We start from the raw sequence: 24,787 nt of genomic DNA, 5'->3' as shown, positions 1-24,787 counted from the left end.
AAAATTAACATAGTGCTGCTGCTGCTCTGTCACTGCTCTACTTTAACAATTTAATCAGTTCTGGAGGTAAGAATCTACAGCTAAGTTGCCATTACATGCACTGTGAGAGAACAGGAAATAAAAACAACAAACTGTACACAGAGGTGAGCGAAAACTTAACATATTCACGAAAGGACTAAGAAGAATAACTGCCTCTGTCCTAGTTCAGACTTCTACTAGTACCTCAGGACTTTTACTCAATTTTAGATAAAGTTATGTCATCTACTTTCATTATGAAAGAGATCAAGAAAATTGATAAAATATGACTCCTTTGCCTAAAATTTAACAGACTGCCAAATGCCACAAAACTAAATACTCCTAACGCTCTCATTAATATTTCAAAAGGGGCTTGAAAAGAAATTCATTCTGTATACACAGATCTTATTTTAATCATTAATCAATTTTAAAATGTGTTTATTAAAATATATTTTTGCTACTCTATAAAATTTAATTCTAATTTTTAATTTTAAATTTTAATTAAAATTTAATTTTTATAAATTTTTATAATTATTATAATTAATATAATTATATAAAAATATAAAATTTTTTAATTTTTATAAAATAAAATTAAAAAATAATTAATTAAGATAATTTTTAATTATCTTTATTTTCTTGTTTCTGAATTATGTGGGGTTTCATAATTTTTTTTATTTTTGTCTAACCTTCTTGGGATATAACTGAATTAAAAAATATGTATCTAAAACATGTACAATTTGATGTTTTGGTATATGCAGTCAACATGAAATCATTACCACAATCAAGCTGATTCACATTCCCATCACCTCATAGAGTTACCTTTATATCTGTGGTGAGAACATTTAACACTAGTATCTTCAATTCCAAGTATACAATACAGGATTATTAACTAGTAACCATGCTGTACATTACGTGTCCAGAGCTTATTTATCCTGTATAACTGAAACTTTGTACCTTTTGACCTAGATCTCTACATTTCCCTCATCCTTTGCCCCTGGCAACTACCATTTTACTAACTGCTTTTATGAGATTGACTTTGTTAGATTTCACATATAAATACAACCAGGCAGTATTTGTCTTTCTGTATCTAGCTTATTTCATCTAGTGTAATGTCCTCCAGGTTTATACATGTTGTAGCAAATGGCAAGATGTCGTGCTTTTGTAAGGCTATATAATGTGCCATTATCTATCTATCTCACATACCACACATACACACACACACACACAATATCACATATCACATTTCATTTTCTTTATCCATTTATCCGTCAATGAACACAGGCTGTTTCCATACTTTGGCTATTGTGAATAATGCTGCAATGAACATGGGAACGCAGATGTCTCACTGATACCCTGTTTACATTCCCTTTGAATATATACCCAGACATGGGATTGCTGGATCACATGGTAGTTCCATTTTTAATTTTTTGAGGAACCTCCATACTGTTTTCCAAATTGACTTTACCAATTTGCATTCCCACCAACAGCATACAAGGGTTCCTTTGCCAACTTGTTATGTTTTTTGTTTTTTGTTAACAGCCATTCTAACTTGTTATGTTTTTTGTTTTTTGTTAACAGCCATTCTAACTTGTTATGTTTTTTGTTTTTTGTTAACAGCCATTCTAACAGGGTCACTTTGATTTTGATTTGTATTTCCCTGATGATTAGTGATACCCAGCTTTTATCATATACCTGTTGGCGATCTGTATATTCTCTTTAGAAAAATGGCTATTCGTATCCTTTGTCCATTTCTTCTCTGGGTTCTTTTCTTTGCTATTGAGTTATTTGCCTTCTTATATATTGCGGACTTTAACTCCTTATCAGATGTATGGTTTACAAACATATTCTCTCACTCCACAGGTTGTCTCTTTCCTGCACTGATGGCTTCCTTTGCTGTGAAGACGCTGATTAGTCTGATGCAATGCCATTTGTCTATTTTTGCTCATTGCTATTTGGGGTCATTTCTTTCTTTTTTTTTAAGATTTTATTTATTTGACAGACAGAAATCACAAGTAGGCAGAGAGGCGGGCAGAGAGAAAGGAGGAAGCAGGCTCCCCGGCGAGCAGAGAGCCCAATGCGGGGCTCGATTCCAGGACCCTGGGATCAAGACCCGAGCCAAAGGCAGAGGCTTTAACCACTGAGCCACCCAGGTGCCCCTCTTGGGGTCATTTCTAAAAAATCATTGCCCTGACTAATGTCAAGCAAGTTTTGTTTTAGAATTTTTATAGTTTCAGGGCTTCCATTTGTGTCTTTAATCCATTTTCAGATTTTTGTATATGGTGTGAGATAAGGGTCCACGTTCATTCTTCTGCATGAGGATATCCAGTTTTCCCAGCACCATTTATTGAATTGTCCTTTCCCCATTGTATGTTCTTGGTACCTCTGTTGAAGATCAGTTGATCATAAATGCATGGATTTGTTTCTGGGCTCTCTGTTATAATGTGTCCTGGTGAAGGTCTCTTTATGTTTTTAAGCTATTTGGGGTCTCATGGATCTGGATATTCATTTGGGGAGTTTCAGATTTGAGAAGTTTCCTGTTATTATTTCTTTAAAGGAAATTTCTGTCTCTTTTCTCTTTCTCTATGACTTTTGGCACTCCCAAAAACCATGTATGGATGCATTTGATGGTCTGTCATAGGTCCCAGAGGCTTTCTTCATGTTTCTGTCCATTCTTTTTTTTTTCTTTTTCTACCTCTGACTAGATGATTTTAAATGACTTGACTTTGAGCTCAATGATTCTTTTCTTCTAACAGTGTCTGCTATTGAAGTACTATATGAATTTTTTTAATTTCAATCACTATGCTCTTTAGCTCTATAATTCCTGTTTGTTTCTTTTTTATGATTTCCATGTCTTTGTTAAACTTCTCATTTTGTTCATATATCATTTTCTTAATATAATTTAGTTGTCTATCTTTATCTCTTTTAGCATTAAGCTTCATTTAGATGATTATTTTGAATTGTCAGTTTTTAGTTCTCCATTATTTAGGGTCAGTTACTGGTACTTTATTCTGTTGCTATAGTGGTGTCATATTTCCCTGATTTTTTGTGATCCCTATTGCCTTGCATCAGTGTTTCATCTGAAGAAGTAACTACTTCTTTTAATCTTTATAGACAGACTTCAGAAAGGAAACCCTTCATCATTCAGCCTATCCAGAAATTCCAGAAATTCTAGAGGGCCATAAAGTAGAATCCATAGGCAGGTTTACTGCTGGATTACTCAGCTAGGCTAGCCTGGTGGCTAGGTCAGTGGGTAATCAGGTCTAGAGTCTGGGTCTACAGGGGGCTGCCTGGTACCTGGATTCAGAGGGGCAAGCCTGGGACCATTGCCATAGGTCTAGAGTTTGTGTCCACATGAGTAGGCCAATGCCTGGGTTCATGGGAGTGGGCCTAGAATCTGTGTCTGTAGGTACAGGCCTGGACACTGGGTGCATAGGGGCCACCTGGTACAAGGGTCCATTGAAGTAGTCATGGTAACTAGGTTTATGAGGGTATGCCTAAAACGATAGTCCATGGTGGCAGGCCTGTAGTTGGGTCCAAAAGGGCCAATCTGGAGCTTAAACCTCTTGGGACAGACTGAAGGAAACATGGAGGTTAACCTGGCACTGGGATAATTTTCAATTCTGAATCCATGGATGCCAGCTTAGTCCTGGCGTGAGCCTGGCACCTGGACTCATGGGAATGGACCTGGTCCTGAGTCTGTAGGGACTAGCCTGGTGCCAGGGTCCCCTAGGGTAAGGCTAATGACCAAATCCATGGAAGCAGGCCAGATTCTGAGTCCACGAAGGATGGGCTTGGTACCTGAGAGCACAGGGTCAAGCCTGAAGATTGGGTACACAGGGAAGTGTGTCAAGCTTGACTTTCCAGGGGTGAGCCTGGTCTTGGGTCCACAGGAACCAGCCTAGTACTAGAGTATACTGGGCAGGTCCTGAACTTTAGGTCTCCTGGAGCCTAGGGCCACAGGAAGCCAGCCTGTACTGTGAGGCCATGGGGATCAGTCTGGAGCATGCCTGGTGCCTGGGTCAGGAGGAACCAATCAGGCATCAGGGTTCACCAGAGAAAACCTGAAGCTAGGGTCAGCTGCAAAGTCAGGTGCTCATTTCACTTTTCTTCCCCTTTGTAGAAGGTATCTCTCACCATGCTTCACTGCCCTGCACGGGCTTGGGGACGGGATGACGCAGGTAATATAAAAGTGTCCTTTCTTATTCCTGCACTTTTCCCAAGTGCTATAATCTCTCACTAAGATTACCTAGTTCTTGCAAAGGTGTTTTTGTATAAGAATGGTTGTTCAAACCAATGTTTCTGTGAGGGGACAAAAGCTGGAAGGCAGTTTTGCTCACCACTATACCACCAACACAGGACAAAAGCTGGAAATTTCCATTCTGTCATCTTGCTGACATTATTCCTAAACACTTCTACCTTAATACACATAATATATTTATTTTTTCAGTTACTAAGTTAATAATATTATAATGTGAGGTGACTTCAAAATTCATGTCACCTTTTTACATTGTGGACTGTCAGGATAGAGAAAAATATGTCTCTCTATTTGAATGTTTAACATACAGAAATAAGATAGATATATCCAGTGTTTATTCTAAGTATGTAATACAAATGGTCTTATAGAGCTTCTAAAGATAGCTATAGACCTAGAAATTTGCAAGGTGTATAAATACAATAAATTTCATAGTTAACACTCAACAAATATCTCCTAGCTACAATTAAATATCCTATGAATATTCATTATGACAGATCTCATATCACTTAGTAGAATGCTGTACAGATAGTAGGTAGTCAATAAATTTTGTGAACCAAAGTACATTAGAACAGATATGGTTACTTTCTACCATCCAATTCCTGACATAGAGATTGTACTTAATAAATGTTTCTAATTATAAAAATACACACGCTGTTTTTTCTTACAATCACCATATATTTCATACATTATTCTGAAAGATATTTTGATAATAAAAAAACTATAACATTTTTATAGTTCTTGATAATAACAGCAGGAGTCAATCCAACATAGATATTTCAGATTAATGACTGTGCTTCACATTACAGTGACTCTGCCTACATTTCAAACTGTCTATAGTAAAGACAAGTCATTTAAAATGAAATATTACTCCCTAACTCATCATGGTAAGGATCTGCGAGGAAGAGGAGAGAAACAGAAAAATGAAGCCACTGATAAAACATTTAAAGTAACTATTACCCAGTAAATGAACTGGACAGGGAGTTGAAAATCAAAATTTTACTATATTATGAAAATTTACTGCAGCACACCATAAATCATTACAACATTTCATTAGCCATTTCCAATAAGTAAATGATTATTTGACGCAGAATATCTTTTTAAATTGCATGAATTTGTCCGTCTTTATTTGCCAAGGAAGTGTTATCTTAAGTGTATACAACTGGAATGTCTCAGAATATAATTCATTTTACATAAAGATATGCTTAATGTAATGTCACCCTGCAGAAGCTTCCACATTTGAAATTTTGCTACAGCTCAGCTTTCTAATGAAACAAAACATTTTTCTTTCGTAGGACATGCTAGTCCTACGAAACTCTCAAATCTAAGTTTCTTACACATCCAAAATAACTGTTAGCCCAATGTTTATGATCTATAAAAACAAGCAAGAAAAAATGAGGAACTAACACAAGAAACCTTCAAATATGCAACTTCTAAAATAGCACATTTCATATAAACCAATTAATAACAAAATCAAAGAAACACATTGACAATAATACAGTAATAATACAGGACCTTAACACCCCCCTCACTGAAATGGACAGATCATTCAAGCAAAAGATAACAAGGAAATAAAGGCCCTAAATGACACACTGGACCACATGGACATCACAGATATATTCAGAATATTCCATCCCAAAGCATCAGAATACACATTTTTCTCTAGTGCGCATGGAACATTCTCCAGAATAGATCACAATTTGGGTCCCAAATCAGGTCTCATACCAAAATACTGGGATCATTCCCTGCATATTTTCAGACCACAGTGCTCTGAAGCTAGATCTCAATCACAAGAGCAAAGTTGGAAAGAACGCAAATACATGGAGGCTAAAGAGCATCCTACTGAAGAATGAATGTGTCAACTAGGAAATTAAAGAAGAATTGAAAAAATTCATGGAAACAAATGAAAAAGAAAACACAACTGTTCAAAATCTGTGGGATGCAGCAAAAGTGGTCCTGAGAGGAAAGTATATGGCAATACAAGCCTTTCTCAAGAAACAAGAAAGGTCTCAAGTACACAACTTAACACTACACCTCAAGGAGCTGGAGAAAGAACAGCAAAGAAAACCTAAACCCAACAGGAGAAGAGAAATAAGATCAAGAGCAGAAATCAATAAATTGAAACCAAAAAAGCAATATAACAAATCAACAAAATGAGGAGCTGATTCTTTGAAATTAATAAAATTGATAAACCCCTGGCCAAACTTATCAAAAAGAAAAGAGAAAGGACCCAAATAAAGAAAATCATGAATGAAAGAGGAAAGATGACAACCAACACCAAAAAAAAACACAAACAATTATAATAACATATTATGAACAACTATGCACCAGCAAATCTGACAATCTGATAAAAATGGATGCATTCCTAGAGACATATGAACTACCAAAACTGAACCAGGAAGAAAAAGAAAGCCTGAACAGACCCATAACCAGTAAGGAGATTGAAACAGTGATCAAAAATCTCCCAACAAACAAGAGCCCAGGGCCAGACGGCTTCCCAGGGGAATTCTACCAAACATTTAAGAAGACTTAATACCTATTCTCCTGAAACTGTTCCAAAAAATAGAAATGGAAGGAAAACTTCCAAACTCATTTGATGAGGCCAGCATCACTTTGATTCCAAAAACCAGACAAAGATCCCATCAAAAAGGAGAATTACAGACCAATATCCTTAATGAACACATATGCGAAAATTCTCACCAAAATATTAGTCAGTAGGATCCAACAGTACCTTAAAAGGATTATTCACCACGACCAAGGGGGATTTATTCCTTGGCTGCAAGGTTGGTTCAACATCCACAAATCAATCAGTGTGATACAATACATTAATAAAAGAAAGAACAAGAACCATATGATACTCTCAAGAAATGTTGAAAAGGCATTTGACAAAGTACAGCATCCTTTCTTGATCAAAACTCACAGTGTAGGCATAGAGGGTACACACCTCAATATCATAAAAGCCATCTATAGGGGGACACCTGGGTGGCTCAGTGGGTTAAAGCCTCTGCCTTCAGCTCAGGTCATGATCCCAGTGTCCTGGGATCAAGCCCCACATCTGGCTCTCTGCTCCTCGGAGAGCCTGCTTCCTCCTCTCTCTGTCTGCCTCCCTGCCTACCTGTGATCTGTCTCTCTCTCTGTCAAATAAATAAATTAAAAAATCTAAAAAAAAAAAAAAAAAAAAGCCATCTATAAGGCGCCTGGGTGGCTCAGTGGATTAAAGCCTCTGCCTTCGGCTCAGGTCATGATCCCAGTGTCCTGGGATCAAGCCCCACATCGGGCTCCCTGTCCCTCCCTCTCTCTCTCTCTGCCTGCCTCTCAGCCTACTTGTGATCTCTCTGTCTGTCAAATAAATAAATAAAATCTTTAAAAAAAAAAAAGCCATCTATGAAAAACCCACAGCGATTATCATTCTCAATGGAGAAAAACTGAGAGCTTTTCCCCTAAGGTCAGGAACACAGAAGAGATGTCCACTATCACCACTGCTATTCAACATAGCACTAGAAGTCCTACCTTCCGCGATTATACAACAGAAAGAAATAAAAGGCATCTGAATCGGCAAGGAGGAGGCAAACTCTCACTCTTTGCAGACGATATGATACTTTATGTGGAAAACCCCAAAGACTCCTCTCCAAAACTGCTAGAATTTATACAGGATATAAAATCAATGCACAGAAATCAGTTGCATTTCTTTACACCAACAAGACAGAAGAAAGAGAAATTAAGCAACCAATCCCATTTACCATTGCACCCAAAACCATAAGATACCTAGAAATAAACCTAACCAAAGAGGCAAAGAATCTGTACTCCGAAAACTATAAAGTACACATGAAAGAAATGGAGGAAGGCACAAAGAATTGGAAAAACTATCCATGTTCACGGATTGGAAGAACAAATATTGTGAAAATGTCTATGCTACCTAAAGCAATCTACACATTTAATGCAATTCCTATCAAAATCCCATCTATGTTTTTCAAAGAAATGGAACAAATAATCCTAAAATTTATATGGAACCAGAAAAGACCCCAAGTAGCCAGAGGAATGTTGAAAAAGAGAGCCAAAGTTGGTGGCATCACAATTCCAGACTTCAAGCTCTATTACAAAGCTGTCATCATCAAGACAGTATGGTACTGGCACAAAAACAGACACATAGAACAATGGAACAGAATACAGTGCCCAGAAATAGACCCTCAACTCTACGGGCAACTAACTTCGACAAAGCAGGAAAGAATGTCCAATGAAATAAAGACAATCTCTTCAACAAACGGTGTTGGGAAAATTGGACAGCCACATGCAGAAAAATGAAACTTGACCGTTTCCTTACGCCACACATGAAAATAGACTCAAAATGGATGAAGGACCTCAATGTGAGAATGGAATCCAGGGGCGCCTGGGTGGCTCAGTGGGTTAAGCCTCCGCTTTTAAAAAAGGAAATAAAGAAATTTAAAAAAAAAAAAAAAAAAAAAAGAAAGGAATCCATCAAAATTCCTTGAGGAGAATACAGGCAGCAACATCTTTGACCTCAGCCACAGCAACTTCTTCCTAGGAACATTTCCAAAGGCGGGAAGCAAGGGCAAAAATGAACATTGGGACTTCATCAAGATCAAAAGCTTTTTGCAGAGCAAAGGAAACAGTTAACAAAACCGAAAGACAACTGACAGAATGGGAGAAGATATTTGCAAACAACATATCAGATAAAGGGTTAGTATCAAAAATCTATAAAGAGCTTAGCAAATTCAACACCCAAAGAACAAATAATGCAATCAAGAAATGGGCAGAGGACATGAACAGACATTTCTGCAAAGAAGACATCCAGATGGCCAACAGACACATGAAAAAGTGCTCTATATCACTCTGCATCAGGGAAATACAAATCAAAACCACAATGAGATACCACCTCATGCCAGTCAGAATGGCTAAAATTAACAAATCAGGAAATGACAGATGCTGGCGAGGACGCAGAGAAAGGGGAACCCTCCTACACTGTTGGTGGGAATGCAAGCTGGTGCAACCACTCTGGAAAACAGCATGGAGGTTCCTCAAAAAGTTGAAAATAGAGCTACCCTATGACCCAGCAATTGCACTACTATGTATTTACCCTAAAGATACAAATGTAGTGAATCAAAAAGGCACGTGCACCCGAATGTTTATAGCAGTAATATCGACAACAGCTAAACTATGGAAAGAACCTAGATGTCCATCAACAGATGAGTGGATAAAAAAAAAGATGTGGTATATATATATACAATGGAATACTATGCAGCCATCAAACGAAATGAAATCTTGCCATTTGCGACAACGTGGATGGAACTAGAGGGTATTATACTTAGCGAAATAAGTCAAATCGGAGAAAGACAACTATCATATGATCTCCCTGATATGAGGAAGTGGAGCTGCAACGTTGGGGCTTTGGGGGGGTAGGAAAAGAATAAATGAAACAAGATGGGATTGGGAGGGAGACAAACCATAAGAGACTCTTAATCTCACAAACTGAGGGTTGCCAGGGGGAGGGGGATAGGGAGAGGGTAGCTGGGTTATGGACATTGGGGAGGGTATGTGCTATGGTGAGTGCTGTGAAGTGTGTAAACCTGGTGATTCACAGACCTGTACCCCTGGGGCTAATAATAGATTATATGTTAATAAAAAACAAAACAAACAGATGTTTCTATTGCCTCCCTGCAAATATCTTCATCTGCTGGCCAACTCAATGTCCTACAAAAGTTAGCTAGGGCACACTCTAGGAAACTCCTTAAGTCCACATTATTAAGATTTCCACCTTCTTTCCTCATATATTCCATGTCCATTTATTACTGCAATTATCACACTGCAGTATAATTGTGTTTGTCTTCCTCACCATTAATCTCTTTGAAAATAGTGATCGTCTTTTTTTAAAATTTTTTTTTATTTCATTTCTTCTCAGTGTAACAGAATTCATTGTTTATGCACCACATCCAGTGCTCCATGCAGTACGTGCCCTCCATAATACCCACCAACAGGCTCCCCCACCCTCCCACTCCCCGACCCTTCAAAACCCTCAGATTGTTTTTCAGAGTCCGTAGTCTCTCGTGGTTCATCTCCCCCTCAATTTCCCTCAACTCCTTTCTCCTCTCCATCTCCCCGTGAGTGACTTTTTTATTTTTAAAGATTTTTTTTTTAAAGATTTTATTTATGTATTTGACAGACAGAACAGACAGAGATCACACATAGGCAAAGAGGCAGGCAGAGAGAGAGGAGGAAGCAGGCTCCCTGCAGAGCAGAGAGCCCGATGCGGAGCTCGATCCCAGGACCCTGAGATCATGACCTGAGCCGAAGGCAGCAGCTTAATCCACTGAGCCACCCAGGCGCCCGAGTGACTGTCTTTTGATCCCTATTCTCAGCAAGAAGCAGATTCCCAGGTACACTGAAGGTGCCCAAAAAATGTTTACTAACTGAATGAATACTGGCTCATTCTTCACTGAAAAATAGTTACAGTTCACACAAAAATGATTTCACAGATTAGTTTTTCACATATATTATAATTATATTTTAATTATAATAGTTTTTCTTTATTCTATTAATATCAGGCATATAATAAATATTTGACAGTCAACAAGTATATTGTGATAACCACTTCAAAATTTTGAATATTTTTTTTAAAGATTTTATTTATTTATTTGACAGACAGAGATCACAAGTAGGCAGAGAGGAAGGCAGAGAGAGAGGAAAGGAGGCAGGCTCCCTGCTAAGCAGAGAGTCCAATGCGAGGCTCGATCCCAGGACTCTGGGATCATGACCTGAGCCGAAGGCAGAGGCTTTAACCCACTGAGCCACCCTGGTGCCCCAAAATTTTGAATGTTTATAAAAGCCTAGGACATAATTAATTTAAACATTTTATTAATGTGTGGGGTAGGACTCTACAATTAGAAACTGTAATTTTAAGTTAAATCATCATATTGATACTCATAAGAAATACACACGCTGGGGCCAGGTGGCTCAATTGGTTAAGTGGCTGCCTTTGGCTCAGGTGACGATCCCAGGGTCCTGGGATTGAGCCCCGCATCAGACTCGTGCTCAGTGGAGAGCCTGCTTCTCCCTCTCCCTGCTTTCTGCTCTGCCTGCTTGTGCTCTCTCTCTCTCTCTAATAAATAAATAAAATCTTTAAAAAAAAACAGAAATATACATGCTAATATCACCAAAAATGTGAGGGTAAGCAGTAACTGGGAAGTGAATGTCCATACGAAAATTTCAAAAGGGAGTGTGCACAAGTCCCCCTAATTTTTGTTTAGCATTTATAAAAACTGTTCTTATGTCACTTTTTAAACATAAGATGCATATTCCTTTGTTACTAGTAAAGGTGAAATCAGCAACCTATTCTTCATCAAAAATCAGGAATGATCTTAAGAGATAAAAGGTCCTGTGTAAGTACCCAGGGCAGTTGGTGGGGGTTGGGGAGTAGCAGGGAGGATTTCTCATTCACTATTGAAAAATTACATAGTAATCTGGGGCAAATATTTTTCCACAATTAATATCAGTAGTAATTATTCATCAAATAAATTCATTTAGTTACCTAAGAATTCTAAGTAATGACTCCTGGACATAGTAGTAATAGCAGCAGTGAGAAAGTGATACAAAATTAACAACCCTCGGTGCACCTGGATGGTTCAATCATTGGGCATCTGCCTTCGGCTCGGGTCATGATCCCAAGGTTCTATGATCAAGCCCCGCATGGGCTCCCTGCTCAGTGGGGAGCCTGCTTCTCCCTCTCCTACTCCCTCTGCTCGTATTCCCTTTCTCGCTGTATCTCTATCAGATAAATAAATAAAATCTTTTAAAAAAGTAACAACACTTAAAATACAAACAATATTAATTACTGTACACCCTCAAAAAGAAAATATATATTCTTTATATGCATTATCTTATTTTTTCTGACAATAAACCTACAAGGTAGCTATGATTACTACCCCTGTTACAGATGAAGAATATAGAGCTGGAGAGATTAACTTGCTAGTAAGTTTTAAAGATAAGTGGTATGTCCAATTACATGCTCTCCATCACTTTGATGATGGTCCTCAATGCTTCTTTAAAATCAGCTATACCAAGAAAACATTACTTGAGTTTTCTATAGCAAGTAATTGGTAATATTTGCTCTAAAATATTTTCAAGCCAAAATTGTCTCTTCTGTCCTATACAGAGTGGAGTTTTGAAGTACCAACAGACTATTTGTCCAAATAAAAATCATAACTGGAAATCAAAATAAAGTCGTTGAGATCTGGCCTAATAGAGTTTTCAAAGTAACAGTTGAATTATAGACACACCTACATTATTTGTATAGAAATTATTCTACTTTGTATATTATTGACCATAGGGTGTCTCTGCGTGTCTTATGTTTTTATCTTAAATGTGAGGCCAAATCTAGTACAAACTACAGATTTAAGGCATTTATTATTTATTTATTATTAATTATTATATTTATAAATAAAAATATATTTTATTTATAAATAAATAAAATTTATTTCATTATTGTTTAGTCTTATCACTTACCTGATCTGTTTTGAGTTCTAATTTTATTTTTGAAACAAAATACAAAAATCTACTATGATGCTATGACGGTTTGTATTAGTACACTTCAAGTAATTACATGAACTAAGTATTTCAAAACTAGGTTTAGTAAATTATTTCCAAATTTCTTTATATAATCTACTCTTAAGAGTTGACTATATTTTAAAGATCCAAGAGTAGAAAATACTGTAAATTCCTCTTAGAAATATCTTATAAACTAATATTTTAATACAGTTTTCATTTTTAAATTTTTTTATTATGTTCAATAACCAACATATAGTACATCATTAGTTTTTGATGTAGTGTTCAATGATTCATTAGTTGCATATAACACGCAGGGCTCATCACCACACATGCCGTCCTTAATACCCATCACCTGGTTTTCAAAGAAATATTCCATTTTTTTATTGAAATATTTTCCATAAAACCCCCTGAAATTTTGAAACAGTTTCTAAGTTCTGTATGTTCCAACAGCTTCTACATACTTTAAAAATTGGTTTTATTTTGGCTAACCCTTAATATATTATTTTAAGCAAATCTACACCTAAAAAAATAGCATAATTCAAAAACACACATACTCACAAAAAATACATATATGCAAATGTAACCAATGTGTTGGTCTAGTGTTTTAATTATTTTTATTATTTCTTTATTTGAGAGAGAGAAAGAGAGAGCCTGAGTCGGAGGAGAAACAGAGGGAAAGGGAGAGAATCCCAAGTCGACTCTGCCCTCAGCAGAGAGGCTCAATCCCAGGACCTATGAGGCCATGACCTGAGCCAAAACCAAGAGTCAGACACCCAACTGACTGAGCCAACCATCTGTCCCTCTAGTGTTTTAATTATAAGGGACATCTCAAGTTACAAGACATTACACTTCAAAACAAATTCGTGGGACACCTGAATGGCTCAGGCAGTTAAGCAGCTGCCTTTGGCTCAAGAGATGATTCCAGGCTCCTGGAAAAGAGTCCCGCATCCGGCTCCTTGCTCAGCAGGAAGCCTGCTTCTCCCTCTGACTGCTTTGCCTGCTGCTCCCCCTACTAGTGCTCTCTCTCTCTGACAAATAAATAAATATAATCTTTAAAACAAAATCTTAATTTTATACACATGTATTTTAAGGTATATTTATTCATATGAAATGATTTCTTGGTAAGAAATGTAGTGGTTTACTATGCAAAACATAAGATGAGTAATTTAGAAAATCTTACTCCCAAATACATATGCAGATGAAGTCCAGTTCCAACTGACTTTGAAGTCATGTCCACTTTACTTCCAAGATTTTGTAAAAATAATTTATTTAAAAACAAAAAGAATGAACCATTGCTAGTGATTTTAGGACTTTCTGTGTATTTCCACAATATAAACAAGTAGAGCTGTTACCTGTGGCGTATACTTTTGTATTTCATCCAGAACAAATTCTACTTCTTTTGATGTTGTTAATGAAGCAAGATTTCCGCTGAGATTATAACAATAAAGTTTTGCATTGTCATAGCTTTCTCTACTGGAATTGATTCTAAGACAAGCATCACCAATATGATTCCATCCTTCTCCACAAAGATGAGCTAGTCAAACAAAAAAAAAAAATCTATCTTATTTTTAGATTACCAAAAGGCATGTATATTCTTCAGTTATTTTAGAATTCTAAATACAACTTCTTTATTTGTTTAAAAACTTCCAATGATAAAAATTCTAAGGATATCAATATGATTTACTAAACAAAATTTATCTAATAGTTTGGTGAAAAATAAAAACAGAAGATCTTAATTTTTTCTTTAATTCTTAAGCATAATATAAGCTATGGCTATAAAATCTGTTAAAATGTGTTGATTGCCTGCTAGTTTTTTTAGTGTATTGGCATATGGCATCTCAGTTAATAAAATCACTACTATATTTACGTCTTCAGGTCCAATTTATATAATACAAGATCACTTTAAAGAAAAATAAATATCACATAACAAAAGCAATTTCAAAGTTATTCCTCCTTTCCATATCTAATTTCCATAGCCCTGGTGCACTATTTTGATATAAGCTGGGTTCTTTGATTCTTTAATTATAACTGTAGGGAGATAGGTCTTATTTCTTTTAAGTTTAATAAAGAAGCTATAATCTTTGCTTTCTAACATTTATTTTTATACAGATATTCAGGTTTAACATTTAAACATACTGTACAATAACAGTGGTTTATCCTTAGAATACAAGCTGATCTTAAAACAGTGCTATTTTCTAAAACACATTTATAAGTACATTATAAAGTTATGCTCTAGTGTGTACTAGCTAATAATACAGTGCTTCATTAATACACTGTTCTATAAAGTTTGCCTACATTTTCGTTTCCATACCACATTAAATGCTGCAGCGCCCTTTGACCTTTCGGCTCTAGATGCAGTAGTGCATATTTCCTGGAATTGTTCTAAAGCTGCAATTCTCAAACATTTTGGTCTTGAGACCCCTTTATTTCTTAAAGATTATTGAGGACTTTACAGATCTTTCTGTGTTTTTTTATCTTTTGGCTTTGACCATATTAAAAATTTTAAATGACCATTTAAAAATATATTTATTTGTTCACTTAAAATTATAACTTAAAAATTCATTACAGACACACTCTTCTACCTTTTGGGGGTGTCTTGTGCCTTTATACAGGCCAAAGGAGATGTGTCATCAAATTCTCTCCCTGAGAAAGAGAAGCTGACAATTCAAATCAGGCCACGGGCATCAAAAAATTAAGAAAGAACAATGAATGAATAGAGGGTCGGATAGACAGATCAAGGATAAAGCAGAGCAAAATGTTCATTGTAGAATCTGGGTAAGGGTATTGGGTGGGTGTCCTCTCTCTGATTCTTTCCAGTTTTCTGTACGTGTAAAAATTCTCAAAATAGGGGTGCCTGGGTGGTACAGTCGGTTAAGCTTCTGCCTTCAGCTCAGGTCATGAGGATCGAGCCCCATGTTGGACTCCCTGCTCAGCAGAGAGCCTGCTTCTCCCTCTCCCTCTGCCTGCCTCTCTGCCTACTTGTGTTCTCTCTACCTCTCTGTCAAATAAATAAATAAAATCTTTTAAAAAAATGCTTTTTGTAATAAAATGTTGGGGAAAAACATTACAACTTAAAATCAAAAGTAGATTTTATTTTAAGAGAAATATAGTCTTCAAAACAGAAAAAAGGGGGTGCATGGGTTAAGTCTCTGCCTTCAACTCAGGTCATGGTCTCAGGGTTCTGGGATCGAGCCCCACATCGGGCTCTCTGCTCAGCAGGGAACGTGCTTCCCCGCATCTCTCTCTGCCTGCCTCTCTGCCTACTTGTGATCTCTGTCAAATAAATAAATAATATTGTAAAAAAAAAAAAAAATAGAAAAAAGTATAGCACTCTTTTGCATTTTTGCACATCTCTTTAATGTTGGTTTAATATAAGACAATTCTAGTCTCCTATCTACTCCAAACTACTGGAAACATAGCCTTTGGAAAACTCCATAATAAACCCATGACAGAACCAGAATTTAAAAAGTAAATAATCATATGAGTATTACTAGTTTTGACCTCATGGACTCTCTGAGAGAGTCCATGAGCATGGGACTCCTGTTCTTTAATAACTGCAGTCCTACCGAATTGGGTACTATGAATAGAACCTAGAACATAGCAATACCTCAATAAAGTATAATTATCATTTACTATGATTGTTAAAACACCTTTATTTTCTTTTTCAGGCTACAGCTATAGCAATCTTCCTTGTCTTCTGGAATCCAAAGTACCTAATCAACTTAAGGAAACGGTATAAAAGTTTTGCTCTATTATGGCTTTTGTTACCTTATTTAATCAAGGAAGGATTTCGATTACTTTTGCCCTGTCTCATTTTTTTATGAGACAAAAACACTTTATTTGACAAATCATACAAATGAAAAGAAATATATGGGTCTTACATGAAAAAATGTTCATCATCACTAGCCATCAGGGAGATTCAAATTAAAACAACATTGAGATACCACCTGACACCAGTTAGAATGGCCAAAATTAGCAAGACAGGAAACAACGTGTGTTGGAGAGGATGTGGAGAAAGGGGAACCCTCTTACACTGTTGGTGGGAATGCAAGTTAGTGCAGCCACTTTGGAAAACAGTGTGGAGATGCCTGAAGAAATTAAGAATAGAGCTTCCCTATGACCCTGCAATTGCACTGCTGGGTATTTACCCCAAAGATACAGATGTAGTGAAAAGAAGGGCCATCTGTACCCCAATGTTTATTGCAGCAATGGCCATGGTCGCCAAACTGTGGAAAGAACCAAGATGCCCTTCAATAGATGAATGGATAACGAAGATGTGGTCCATATACACAATGGAGTATTATGCCTCCATCAGAAAGGATGAATACCCAACTTTTGTAGCAACATGGACGGTACTGGAAGAGATTATGCTGAGCGAAATAAGTCAAGCAGAGAGAGTCAAGTATCATATGGTCTCACTTATTTGTGGAGCATAACAAAGAACATGGAGGACATGGGGAGATGGAAAGGAGAGGGAGTTGAGGGAAACTGGAAGGGGAGATGAACCATGAGAGACTATGGACTCTGAAAAACAACCAGAGGGTTTTGAAGGGGCGGGGGGCGCGGTGGGAGGTTGAGGAACCAGGTGGTGGGTAATAGGGAGGGCACGTACTGCATGGAGCACTGGGTGTGATGCCAAAACAATGAACACTGTTATGCTGTAAATAAACAAATAAAGGAATATAAAAAAAATAAAATAAAATAAAAAAGAAAAAAAAAAGAAATGTATGGGTCTTTGGGGCTGAACTAAAGAATACCACTGACCCAGATATTTTGAGGGTTTAGGTTGTGTAATATTGAGCATCAAATCAGCTTCAGAGTTAAATGGGGAGCGGTAAATTTTTAAAATGAGTTTAGTGAGATAAATTCAAATTGCCAAGTTTATGTGAGATCAATTAAAAAATACAATTCACAAATCTTCAAGGGAGAGCACAACTCTGGATAGATGGGGTCCTCCATCTGGAGCATTCACTTCCTCAAGACAAGCTGAGTGGAAAACACACTATATATACCCAAATTGCTGCTTAGTAAACATGACCCTAGAACAAGGGGAGTTAATTTATAATGTAATTTTTATTACATTTACTGTATGTTACTTATTATTCTCCAAAATAGCCTGGCCAAGTAGAGCCCTTATACCAAACTAATATTCTTTCCTGGGCAATGAGTAGATGGGTGCGACCAAATATGACTTCGCTTATTTTTCCAAACTTCCGCTGGCACTCAAATTCCCTTCTCATTGTAGCAATCTTCCTTTAAATATATATATATATATATATATATATATATATATATATATATAGCCCTCAGTCAAATCTTATTTTGGTCCAAGATTTTTTAAAACATTTATTCATTTGAGAGAGGGAGCACACACACAGGGTAAGACGGGCAGAGGGAGAGAGAGAATCCTAAGCAGGCTCCATGCCCAGCACGGAGCCGAGGTGGGGCTCTATCTCACGACGCTGAGACCATGACGCTTAAACAACTGCACCAACAGATGCCCCTTGCTCCAAGACTTTTAAAACAACTTTGTAAGTATTTTTACTGATCTACATATTAATTTTAGAATTTAACATTTAGATACCAATATTACTTTCAAGGTTAGTGTCATCTCACTATTGCTTTTCAAAATCTGGAACTGCAATAATAATATTCTCTAATTTTTTCAACGTGAACACACATGCACATATCACTGTTTAAAAATTTTAAAGGTCAGTATATAAACAAAACCCAAAATTTGAATATTCTAAAATCTGAATGGTACTTGTAAAGGCATTCTAATTTTTATTACATGAACTTCTAAGCATGACATAGATCCTTTGATGGGATTTCCAAGGACTTTTTAAAGTTACATATGCACAGAAATTTTTCTTTGAAAAAATATAACATGCAAACAAAAACCACTGGATAGACAAAGGCAAGAACTAACCGCCCAGTTAATAGTTACATTTGCCATTTACAAGCCATGCAGCTTTGAGGAAGTCGCTTAACCAGTGTATGTCTCAGTTTACCTGTGTAACAGGAAGATGGAATTGGTTAAATACCTATACTACTCTTCTAGTTTCTGACTTTACCTTAATATTTAAAAGGAAGAGTACTTAGAGTCTAATAAGAAGAGTGTTATATGTAAAAAATTACTTGAAATTGCTTTTCAAAATGGGCTTTTCTCTGGTTTACATAACTTGAGTCTCATTAAATCATATAAAACTTATTATAAAAATTGTTATTTATAATAAAAAAGTAGTCAGTAAAAAAGTTCCCAGAATTTCAAAGATAAGGGGCACATAAAAAACAAACCAAATAGGTTGAAATGTTAACATTCATTAAATCTGGATATTTGTCTCAGTGCTTATTATTTTGTTTTTAAGATATGATTTAAGATATAATCACTAGTATAATAACTATAAGAAATCCTGAACATCTTAAAAGAACTGGAAGCAAACATACAAAATTTTCTTATAGAAACTATGCTATTATTACTCCAATATTATTGTTTATTCGCTATTAATTTAATTTTAGAAACTGGAATGTTCTTACTATATGCTCTTTACTATAATGGCATTCATCTGTGGACTAGAAATTCATTTACCAAATTGAAATCTTTACCTGGTAAAGCCTGGCATTCTTGTTGTCGCTGATCCCACTGGCAATTCAAGTTTAGTGAACAGCTTTTACAGCTGGTAAGTTTGTTACAAATCTGCTCATTTCTCACATGACATTTGGTGTAGTTTTTCACAGACTAGAAAGTTTAAAGATAAAGCATGTTATTTTTATCTTTGTATAGCAATAATTCTTAAACTGCATCGTAAATATAAATCACAAGTAAATTTTAAAATTCAGATTTCTATTTTTTTTTAAGATTTTATTTGACAGAGAGAGAGAGAGATCACAAATAGGCAGAGAGGCAGGCAGAAAGAGAGGGGGAAGCAGGCTCCCTGCGGAGCAGAGAGCCCGATGCGGGGCTCAATTCCAGAACCCTGAGATCATGACCTGAGCTGAAGGCAGAGGTTTAACCTACTGAGCCACCCCAGATCCAATTCTACTGAATCAGAATCTCTTTTACTCATTTCTTTAAACTATAGTTTTTGGAACTACAACATATACTTATTGGAAAAAATGTGCAAATTTTGTAATTTTTTTTTTTATATAATACACATTTATTTTTTTTTCCATTTTATTTATTTTTTCAGCATAACAGTATTCATTCTTTTTGCACAACACCCAGTGCTCCATGCAAAACGTGCCCTCCCCATTACCCACCACCTGTTCCCCCAACCTCCCACCCCTGACCCTTCAAAACCCTCAGGTTGTTTTTCAGAGTCCATAGTCTCTTATGGTTCGCCTCCCCTCCCCAATGTCCATAGCCCGCTCCCCCTCTCCCAATCCCACCTCCCCCCAGCAACCCCCAGTTTGTTTTGTGAGATTAAGAGTCATTTATGGTTTGTCTCCCTCCCAATCCCATGTTGTTTCATTTATTTGAAACAGAAACCATCTAATGAAAACCTTTTCTATTGAATCTGATAATAGGCTTCCGTTCAATAAATAAAGCCAATGCAGAGTCACTGCTCTTCATGACCACATGAAAGAATTCTAGTCATAATAAAACTATCATACGAACCCCTAGAAATGAAGTAGAAATGATAAGTAGTAAAAAGTAAAGAGATACTTTATCAAAATCGATCTAAAAAGATAAATTATTTTCATAATAACTCAAACTAATTTTATTTCCACAGACATGAAATAATCATTTTGGTTAATTGACACTTCTGGATTTGTCACATTTCCTTTATGGTGGCTGCAAAGAAGCCGCAGAAGTCAGACTTTGACCAATACTACCATAAAACATAATCATATGTCAACTAAACTCCAGCATTAAGAGATTAAAGTTAAAAAGGTCAAAAAAAGAAGGGGGGAGGAAGAAAAGAAAAAAATTTAGGCACCACAGGAACTTTGGTGGGAGTTCCCTACAAACTTCAAAGTTCAGATATTTTACATGATGTCATCAATATCTATGATTAAAATTTTTGGTTCAATTCTTTCCATGACTCTTGAGAAGAAAACATAAAGGACTTAATGCTGAACACTGAGCTTCACTTCAATCTTTTTTTTTTCCTCTAAAGATACAAATACTTAACACAGGCTTTAACTAAGGGAGCTAAATATTTCTTTTTAGTCAATAAAGTTAACAGTTAAAATTTAATTATACCTATCCCGTATATAAAAATGGTTGAAGCAACTTTTATCCTCTTGGGTAATTTAAATGTCACCCATCAAATATTTTTCTATAAACTACTATACTTCCCACACAAAGCACACTGCAGTCACCTCAGTTCCAAAGATGTTCATTTCTTTAGAGCAAATTACATGTGCTATAAGGTAACAGATAAAAAGTAGATAGATACTAATGTTTGTCATTATTCATCCTAAAAAAACCAGAAGATACATTTTTTAAATCTCAAATTACTTTGTGACTCTTATTCAACCACATTTTCATTCAGAACATAGACATATTTTTTCATTGTTACTTTTTCTAATTCGTAGTTTTCTGTCTTCATATAGAATATAATATAAATCGCGAACCATAAGAGACTATGGACTCTGAAAAACAACCTGAGGGTTTTGAAGGGTCGGGGGTGGGAGGTTAGGGGAACAGGTGGTGGGTAATAGGGAGGGCACATATTGCATGGAGCACTGGGTGTTGTGCAAAAACAATGAATACTGTTACGTTGAAAAAATAAATAAATTTAAATACTGAAAAAAAATATATAATATAAATCTTAGCATTATTCTATATAATAATTAGCATATAGCTCCAAACATTTGTCAGCTAACAGAAAAGAATAAATTTACTTGAACCATCGATAAATCGAATCACCTGTAAAAATGACAGGAGGATAGCTGAACAACTTGTTAGGATAAAAGAAAGAACAGTTTTAATGCCAGTCTTTAAACTAACAATGGTGCCATTAGAGTCACCATCCAAATAATTCCACTGCTCTTCATTACAAACGGGAGAGTCATTTATTGACGCTGAACCAGTACAATAGATGAAATTATATTTTAATCACAAACAGGGGCCAATTTAACCAATGATGAAAGAAAGATGACTGTTACTCTGAAACACGGTTGGTACTTTTTGGCCTAATGAACCAAATAAGTAAGCAGGTTATTTGAGGTTTAAGAGCACAAAATACGCAACTTCAAGTAAATATGACCAAATAACAAAATAGGGTATCAAAGGGCATCATTCATACTAAAATCTCATAGACCTTTCTGTAACCATTAGCATTTGGTTTAATTTAATCACCATTCTGATCAAATCGTCTAAAAGACATTACATCAAAATCTAAATTATAAGTGAGTACCATCTGGTCACTTATACTATCTCACTCAGTGCCTTCCTTGTTAACACATCATTTTAAAAAATAAAATATAGGGCGCCTGGCCAGCTCAGTTGGTTAAGCGACTGCCTTGGGCTCAGGTCATGATCCTGGTGTCCAGGGATGGAGTCCCACATCATGTTCCCTGCTTGGTGGAGATTCTGCTTCTCCCGCTGACCCCTCTCTTCTCATGCTCTCTCTTCTCATTCTCTCACTCTCAAATAAATAAATGAAATCTTTAAAAAAGAAAATAAAATATAAATAAGATCACTTTATAAAATGAGTACTTCGGCATCAGGGAAATACAAATCAAAACCACAATGAGATATCACCTCACACCAGTCAGAATGGCTAAAATTAACAAGTCAGGAAATGATAGATGCTGGCAAGGATGTGGAGAAAGGGGAACCCTCCTACACTGTTGGTGGGAATGCAAGCTGGTGCAACCACTCTGGAAAACAGCATGGAGGTTCCTCAAAATGTTGAAAATAGAACTACCCTATGACCCAGCAATTGCACTACTGGGTATTTACCCTAAAGATACAAACATAGTGATCCGAAGGGGCACGTGTACCCGAATGTTTATAGCAGCAATGTTTACAATAGCCAAACTATGGAAAGAACCTAGATGTCCATCAACAGATGAATGGATAAAGAAGATGTGGTATATATACACAATGGAATACTATGCAGCCATCAAAAGAAATGAAATCTTGCCATTTGCGATGACATGGATGGAACTAGAGGGTATCATGCTTAGTGAAATAAGTCAATCGGAGAAAGACAACTATCATATGATCTCCCTGATATGAGGACATGGAGAAGCAACATGGGGGGTTAGGGGGATAGGAGAAGAATAAATGAAACAAGATGGGATTGGGAGAGAGACAAACCATAAATGACTCTTAATCTCACAAAACAAACTGAGGGTTGCTGGGGGGAGGTGGGGTTGGGAGAGGGGGAGGGGGTTATGGACATTGGGGAGGGTATGTACTATCGTGAGTGCTGTGAAGTGTGTAAACCTGGCGATTCACAGACCTGTACCCCTGGGGATAAAAATACATTATATGTTTATAAAAAAAAAAAAATTGGAAGGGGAGGCTAACCATAAGAGACTATGGACTCTGAAAAACAACCTAAGGGTTTTGAAGGGTCAGGGGTGGGAGGTTGGGGGAACAGGTGGTGGGTAATAGGGAGGGCACGTTTTGCATGGAGCACTGGGTATTGTGCAAAAACAATGAATACTGTTACGCTGAAAAAATAAATTAAAAAAATAAAATAAAAAAAAACAAAATCTTAAAAAAATAAAAAAAAAAAATAAAATGAGTACTTGATAGTAATTTACATAACACAATTTTTGAGATATGCATGTTTTCATTTAGTTTATTTTTTTTAAGATTTTATTTATTTATTTGACAGACGGAGACCACAAGTAGCAGAGAGGCAGGCAGAGAGAGAAAGGGGAAAGCAGGCTCCCTGCCAAGCAGAGAGCCCAATGCGGGGCTTGATCCCAGGACTCTGGGATCATGATCTGAGCTGAAGGCAGATGCGTTAACCCACTGAGCCACCCAGGTACCCCATTTTCATTTAGTTTAAATGTCTAAACACAATACCTAAACTCATGGTTATCCAACAAAGCTTAAACACAATCTGTTTATAATTTTTATTTAATAACATTCTTCAGTTTACTCTTATTCCCATGCTTTATTTTACTCACTAAAATAACCCCCATTAGATAAATATTAATGCAAATATGAAAAAGTATTTCAAATTTTCAAAGCAGAGTCATGTCCTATTAACATTAAAATTCATATAAAATTGAAGTATATCTGTTACTAAAGCAACTTATATCACGGGAAAGTATATACCAACACAATATGTATGAAAGCAAAGGTTGCAATCTGATGAGTTAGTAACTGAAAAATTTCTACCATTTTAAGTTCTGAATATTATTATAGTACAGAACCATAAAACAAATATTTTTAAATATGACTGTTTATTGAAAAATTTTTGATGATAAAATAAAGGTTTTTTACTTAATTTTCAAACTCCCTTTTCTTTACCTTTTATCTCTACATAGTATTCTGAAAAATCCAGTGAATACTTCTGGTGATTAATAAAGATTCAAAAAAAGAAATAATGTATGTTACACTTAGTTGAAAATATGTAAGGACATCATTTAGTGGTTTAAGCTATAGCCCAGTAAGACAATTCTTGGTCCTACTACAGTTTTTAATCCTTTTAATGTTATACTTATTAATACTTTTTGAAATTTTTCTTTCCAATTGTTGACATCTTAAAAACATGCGATATTTTGATACTACCTGCTCAAAAGATTAATTTTTGCTGCCTTAATCCATTTTCATCTACCATAAATATTAATTTCATAACTTTTTTTCAATTTTCTACTTAAAGTAGGGTTTCTCAAACTTAACCCTATTGACATTTTGAGCCAGATACTTGTATTTTGTGGGAGTGTTCATGCATTATGGAATTTTAACAGCATCCCTGGCCTCTTCTTGATGCCAGGAGCAGCCCCACAGTTGTGACAACCAAAAATGTTGACACACGTTGCCAAATG

The 24,787-nt window shown here is 36.1% G+C and overlaps 1 protein-coding gene across 1 annotated transcript in view; it reads right to left on the bottom strand.

The window, feature by feature from the left end:
* The window catches only part of ATRNL1 (attractin like 1), an 836,623-nt gene that overhangs the window by 666,539 nt on the left and 145,297 nt on the right, over positions 1–24,787 (bottom strand). The window contains exons 14-15 of the mRNA XM_046027294.1: positions 19,433–19,565; positions 14,179–14,360 (exon numbers count right to left, since the gene is read on the bottom strand). Coding sequence (XP_045883250.1) covers positions 14,179–14,360; positions 19,433–19,565 — 315 coding nt within the window. The remainder of the gene's footprint in view (positions 1–14,178; positions 14,361–19,432; positions 19,566–24,787) is intronic.

The sequence above is a fragment of the Meles meles genome, chromosome 13 (assembly GCF_922984935.1).
Source record: "Meles meles chromosome 13, mMelMel3.1 paternal haplotype, whole genome shotgun sequence".
Lineage (NCBI taxonomy): Eukaryota > Metazoa > Chordata > Mammalia > Carnivora > Mustelidae > Meles > Meles meles.
The sequence above is the reverse complement of the archived record's forward strand: the minus strand, read 5'-3'. Positions and strand labels throughout refer to the sequence as shown.